At 47.7% G+C, this 6,710-nt stretch overlaps 1 protein-coding gene across 2 annotated transcripts in view; it reads right to left on the bottom strand.

The window, feature by feature from the left end:
- The window catches only part of LOC125447738 (transcription factor RelB homolog), a 55,848-nt gene extending 51,504 nt beyond the window's left edge, over nucleotides 1-4,344 (bottom strand). The window contains exon 1 of one of the 2 annotated variants that reach the window (XM_048522401.2): nucleotides 4,222-4,344. In XM_048522401.2, coding sequence (XP_048378358.2) covers nucleotides 4,222-4,336 — 115 coding nt within the window. In that variant the 5' untranslated portion in view covers nucleotides 4,337-4,344. Of the gene's footprint in view, nucleotides 1-3,566; nucleotides 3,644-4,221 lie in introns of those variants that run through there. The other variant, XM_048522402.2, reaches the window with a different exon arrangement.
- Between the last annotated feature and the right edge of the window lie 2,366 nt (nucleotides 4,345-6,710).

Below are 6,710 nucleotides of genomic sequence, written 5' to 3'. Positions count from 1 at the left end.
ACTGGGCGACTGACTCACAATAGACTTCTTGAGAGAGAGAAAAAGAACGAGAAATGCCATGATTAAGTCAGTCGATCGACCGCAAAGGAATCAAGAAATCAGTAAGACAAGAATGAGAAATAAACCTGTTCCCAAAGAGCGAAACAATCCCGTGAGTGTGTCCAACACCAACAATTGAGCCACCTCCAAAAAAAATCACCAGGAACTTGACAGAGGTGAATATATCCACCAGAATTCAGATGTCCTGTAATTAATCATTCCTTGCATTGTGATAACGTTGCAGAATCCTCCCATTTCTTGGAGTAGACTTGCCCCTTTAAATTGGTAGCCAGCACTGAGACTGACTCTCAAGCCAACTGGGCGTCTCTCCTTCTTCCCAGCACTAAAAGTGCCCTCAGATTTTGCTCCATCTTTTAGTAAGTGTCTCGAACAAACTCTCCGAACGCCTCAGTTTATGACTGGCTGGTGAAAATAAAATGAAGTGCCCCAACACGAAATGTCAACTTTGATCGCATCCTCTCTCTCTCTCACTACTGAAAAGAACAGAGAAGGCAGTGCTGTGCTCAGCCAGGAAGCCGATGAGAAACTGTTTTCAGAAAACGTTCTGGCTGTTGCTTCTTCTACCTGCCGAGCTCTGCCACACTTTACATGTAGACCATCTTTTATAGAAAACAACTATCGCAGACCTAATTGTATCAGAGATAGTAGGAACTGCAAATGCTGGAGAATCCGAGGTAACACGGTGTAGAGCTGGATGAACACAGCAGGCCAAGCAGCATCAGAGGAGCAGGAAAGCTTGATGTTTCGGGCCTAGACCTTTCATCAGAAAAACATTAGAAAATCTGATGAAGGGTCTAGGCCTGAAACGTCAGCCTTCCTGCTCCTCTGATGCTGCTTGGCCTGCTGTGTTCATCCAGCTCTACACCTTGTTGTCACAGACCTGCAGCCTAACCTTCACAAAATACTAACTGCTATCTGATTGATGTTAGGCTGTTTATCAGTGTCTACAGTTGCTTGGTTTCACCCAGAAGAATAATATTCCTTTGGCATACGCCTTTCAACTCAATCATCTCAAAACCACATACCAGATTGACAGCACAACATTCACACAGTCACACAACAGACTCGAATCTACCCACGAGTGACCCCGTGGGAAGGCTCATAGTATTTAAATAAAATTCTTGTATTCAGCACAGGTCCCGAAACTACACTGCAGACACCCTAGTCCTGGACCTGACTGTCTATGCGATTTGTTTTGCTACTGCTCAGAATATTAATCGATCTTTTCAGGAAAAGAGGCAAGAACTGATCTACAAATCAGTTCAGCTGCCCCAGACAGTTCAACAATATTAGCAGTTCCTATGTAACTATTCAAAGCAGGGCTTTAAGCAACATCACACAGAACCTACAGCAGTAGGCTAATCGGCCCATCTGTTGGTCCCTACTGGTACCAAAATAGAAGTTGCTGGTAAAGCTCAGCAGGTCTGGCAGCATCTGTGAAGACAAGAATCACAGCTAATGTTTTGGGGTCTGGTGATCCTTTCTCAGAACTGTTTTTATTTAGTTCGTACTTGAGTGTAGGCTGCACTCAAGCCCCCATCCAAATTCCAGGTCACCCCAACAACATAACCCTGACGTTTTCTGCCTCCTTCCTCTGCTAAATAAAAACTGAAAGAACTGCAGATGCTGTAGATCATGAACAAAAACAGAAATTGCTGAAAAGGCTCAGCAGGTCTGGCAGCATCTGTGAAGGAAGAAAGAAGTCAGAAAAAAAAACATTTCAGGTCCCCAGAGGAAGGGTCACCGGAGCCAAAACGTTAACTCTGATCTTTTTTTTCTTCACAGATGCTGCCAGACCTGCTGAGCTTTTCCAGCAACTTCTGTTTTTGCCTCTCCTGGCTTGTCTGGCTTCTCCAGAAATATGTCATGAGCTGTTATGTCCCAAACTCTCCACGTGGTAGCAGATTCCTGATTCTCCTTACTGTCTGGCTATGGAGGAATCTCCGGAATTCCTCGCCGAGTTTCACTGGTAACAATTTAATGTTCGCGGACCTTAGCGCGGAGGCTTTAGATTGATTATTTTCAGTGTCAGTGTCCCATGCAACTAGAGCATTGCATTACCATTTTAAAAGGTGTTGTTCTTTGTGATTTTTAACGGGATTGTTAACTGCAACAAATATAAATCTCAGTACTGGGACCACTCATCCCACTGTAGCACTCCAGCTCAACCTACTGCACACCCCCGAGCTCTTATGTCATAGAGTCATACAGCTTGGAAACGGACCCTACAGTCCAACTAGTCCACATTGACCATATCCCCAAACTAAACTAGTCCCACGGCGCCTTCATTTGGCCCCTATCCCTCCAAGCCTTTCCTATTCATGCACATGTCCAATTGTTTTTTAAACGTTGTAACTGTATCCACGCCTTCCTCTGGCAGCTCATTCCACACACTAATCCCTCTCTGTCTAAAAAAATTGCCCCTCATGTTCTTCCTCCTCACCTTAAAAATATGCCCTCTTGTTTCGAAACACCCCCACCCCCCCACCCCCACTGTAGGGAAAAAAGACCTTAGTTATTCACCTTATCCATACCCCTCATGATTTTATAAACCTCTATAACGGTCACCCCTCAGCCTCCTTCAGAAGGGTCTAGACCCGAAACGTCAGCCTTTCTGCTCCTCTGATGCTGCTTGGCCTGCTGTGTTCATCCAGCTCCAAACCCTGTTATCACAGATTCTCCCGTATCTGCAGTTCCTACTACCCCTCAACCTCCGACACTCCAGTGGCCAGAAAGTACCAAGCTATCCAGCCTATTTTTATAACTCAACCCCCCCCCCCCCCAACCATTCCCCGTAACATCTCGGTGAATCTTTTCTGAACCCTCTGCAACATAATAATATCCTGCCTATAACAGGGCGACCACAACTGTAAACAGTGCTCCCGAAGAGGCCTCACCAACATCCTGTACAAGCTCAAAGTGACGTCCCAACTCCTATACTCAAAGGTCTGTGCAATGAAGGCAAGCGTGCTAAACACCGCCGTGTGATCTGTGATGCAAGTTTCAAAGAATTATGTGCCTGAACCCCTAGGCCTCTCTGTGCTACAGCACTAGCCATGGCCCGACCATTCATTGTAGACATCCAGATGGAAAGTGGAATGAGGGAAGAAGAGTTGGATAGAGTAAGAGATCAAGCTCAAAGGGCCAAGCACCACACTGTATCATTAATAACACCAGGGATGGGGGGAGGGCAAGGATATTCAAGACAGACACAGGAATACAAACAGATAAAGGGGTGGGCGGCACACGTGATACAGAGAACAGGCAGACACACACCATTGTTGTCAGGAGGCAGAGAGAAAAAGAAACGCACACACATGTCGGTGACAGATAGACACAAGGCTGGGGAATTATGGCAGACAAATACACAGAAGGAAGGGACAATGTCAAAAGAGCAGAGTTACATCAGGGGCAATTCAACCCATCTCCCCGCCTGCACAATTCAGCTAGTGCCTTCGACCAGTAACTGTACATATTCTTCGATCATGAATAACAATGTAAATTACCCTTTCAATGCCTTCATCGACTCTGTCACATTCGCAGGCAGTGCATTCCAGTCCTTAATCACTCATTGCATGAAAAAAAGTATTTTCCTTTAAGTCATTTTTGCTTCTTTTGCCAAAAGGTGTAGGGGTCAGCGATACAGAAGCGGACACAGGACTGGGAGTACAGACAGAGAAAGTGGGGATTGATGCACACAGGCACGGAGTGTTAGTAACAGACAAGCAAGGACTGGGTATGTAGAAACAGGAACACAGATGGACGACATGCACCAGGGTTGAAGAGACAGTGACAGGCGGACACTGATCAGAATACCGACGACAATCGGACGCTTAGAAATTATGACAGGCACAGGTCCCAGGACACAGAGACAACACGTACAAGGGGAGGGGGCAGATGGACTCAGGGGTGGGAAGTCAGTGGTTTACAGACGTTCAGGGGTCATGAAAGCAGTCACTCAAGGATCAGAATGCAGAAACAGGCACAACATCGGGAGACAGATAAGGGCCGGGGGACGGCAGGCACACTCAGGGCGGGGTAGAATCGGTGATACACGGGGCTCGGTCAGACACACAGAGTCGAGGAGCTGGGGGATAGAGGCAGACGAAGCGGGCGATCGTAAGGGGCTGGAGTGGGGGAGAAAGAGAGGAGGGCACCCACCTGGGGGACCTGAAAGGCCCAAGGAGAGCTGTTGCTGTTGCCGTTGCCGCTGTTGCTCCTCCTTGCCCCTCATTGCTGCCTCTGTCGGGGTGTGCTGCTGCTCGTTGCCCCTCATTGCTGCCTCTAGCAGGATCTGTCAAACCCCCCCTCCCCCCCCCGCCCCCTAGTCACAGCCGCCGCGCCTCTCTGTTTATTTCAGTTTCTCTTTTTTTTTGCTACTTGCCTGGAATTCCCCAGGGCGGAGCTCGCGCTCTGATTGGGCCAAGGCGCCCGCGCGCCGGGGGAAACCCCTGCTCGCGAGGCCCCAGTGACGCAGCAGCGCACGTTCCCCGGCGCCCCGCCCACCGCCGAGCGCCTGAAAAAATCCAGGACCGGAGCGGAAAGTCGCCGGCACGGACCGGAGCGCCGACCAAAACCCGGACCGGATTAACAGAAACGGGGAAAGGTAGGGGGCAGGACGAGGCCGTTCGGCCCTTCGAGCCTGCTCCGCAATTCTTCATGATCGCGGCCGATCGTCCAACTCAACAGCCTAATCTGGCTTTCTCCCCATAACGCTTGGCTCCATTTGCCCCAAGAGCTATATCTAGTCACAAAAACAAAGTTTGCTGGAAAAATTCAGCAGGTCTGGCAACATCTCTGAAGAAAAACATCAGTTAACGTGTGAAACGTTAACCTTTGATGTTTTTTCTTTACAGATGCTGTCAGATCTGCTGAGCTTTTCCAGCAACTTTGGTTTTGCTCCTGATTTACAGCATCCACAGTTCTTTTGGTTTTCATTTGCTATATCCAGTCGCCTCTCGAATACATTCAATGTTTTGGCATCAACTACTTCCTGTGGTAATGAATTCCACAGGCCCATCACTCTTTGGTGAAGAAATGTCTCTTCATCTCCGTCCTAAATGGTCTACCCTGAATCCTCGTACTGTGACCCCTAGTTCTGGACAAACCCTCCATTAGGAACATCCTCCCCGCATCTTCCCTGTCCAGCCCCACCAGAATTTTAGCTAAACACATGGACCCATTCCTGCCACACTGTACATGGCATCAGTGGGGGAATGGGTCAACCAAATAGAGATGGAAGGGGAGACCGTAGGGAGCAGTTTTAACGCTTCTAAAACTATATAGTTGCTTTTCAGAACAACCAGATTCCCATCAGGGTGCACATAAAACATTCCAGGACAGTAAGCTTCCCCTAGTATGGAAACAAACAAATGGGATGAGAATAAATACTCAGAGATAGTAGGAACTGCCCATGCTGGAGAATCTAAATAACAAGGTATGGAGCTGGATGAACACAGCAGGTCAGGCAGCATCAGAGGAGCAGGAAGTCTGATGTTTCGGGTCTGGACCCTTCTTCAGAAATATCTACAACTCTACAATTTCAGAACTCTACAACTCTTGAGAACTGCTGGAGAAACCCAGCAGGCCTGGCAGCGTCTGCGAAAAGAGAAGCAGAGTTGACTTTTCGTGTCTGGTATGACTCAATATTCCCCAAATATTTCCCTCAATGTTCCCCACAGTGAGGAATGCTGCAGCGAGTAACTCACCTCCTGACTCCCCAAAGCCTATCCTTCATCTACAAGTCACAAGTCAGGAGAGTGTTGGAATACTCCCCACTTGCCTGGATTGTAGCAGTGCCAACAACACTCAAGAAGCTCAACACCAGAAGCTCAAGAGGCTTAAAGCAGCCCCCACTTGATTGGTACCACATCTACAAACATCACTCGACTGACGCTCAGTAGCAGCAGTGTGTACTACATACAAGATGCAAACATCCTTCAAGTAATGTTGACCTTGCTTGGCACATCTCCTGAGCAGCGTGACTCATATGCCTCACTCTGACCAAGCACTCTGTGATCTGTCCTGTCCTTGCTCACTATGATCTGCCTGTACTGCTCGCAAACAAAGCTTTTCACTGTGACAATAAATCAAATCAAATCAAAGATCCTCAGGCAGCACCTTCCAAACCCACGACCACTTCCATCTAGAAGGGCAAAGGCAGAAGATTCATGGGAACACCACAAGTTCCCTTCCAAACCACTCACTGTCCTGACTTGGAAATATATCGCTGCTCCTTCACTGTCCCTGGGTCAAAATCCCGGTAGTATTGCCGGGCAATCCACAGCAGGAGGGCTGCAGCTGCGCATGAAGGCAGTCCACCCCCACCTTCTCAAGGGGGCAACTAGGGACGGGAGAAATAAATGCTGGACCAGCCAACAACACTCACATCACACAAATGAATTGTTACAGTATTTTTTAAAAATACACAAAAATGACTCCATTCTGAAGAAAAGCCATTTTAGACTCATAACATTAACCCTGTTCCTCCCTCTACAGATGCTACCAGACCCGCTGAGTTTCTCCAGCATTCTCTGTTTTTATTTCAAATTTCCAGCATCTGCAGCATTTTACTTTCATTTGAGCTTTATCTAGTGTTTTGCTCAATATTTATCCCTCAATCCGCATCACCGCTGTGTTATTGTCACTGT

This window comes from Stegostoma tigrinum, chromosome 39 (genome assembly GCF_030684315.1).
Source record: "Stegostoma tigrinum isolate sSteTig4 chromosome 39, sSteTig4.hap1, whole genome shotgun sequence".
In the NCBI taxonomy this organism is placed as follows: domain Eukaryota; kingdom Metazoa; phylum Chordata; class Chondrichthyes; order Orectolobiformes; family Stegostomatidae; genus Stegostoma; species Stegostoma tigrinum.
Note: the sequence above shows the minus strand (reverse complement) of the source record. Positions and strands in the feature narration are given on the sequence as shown.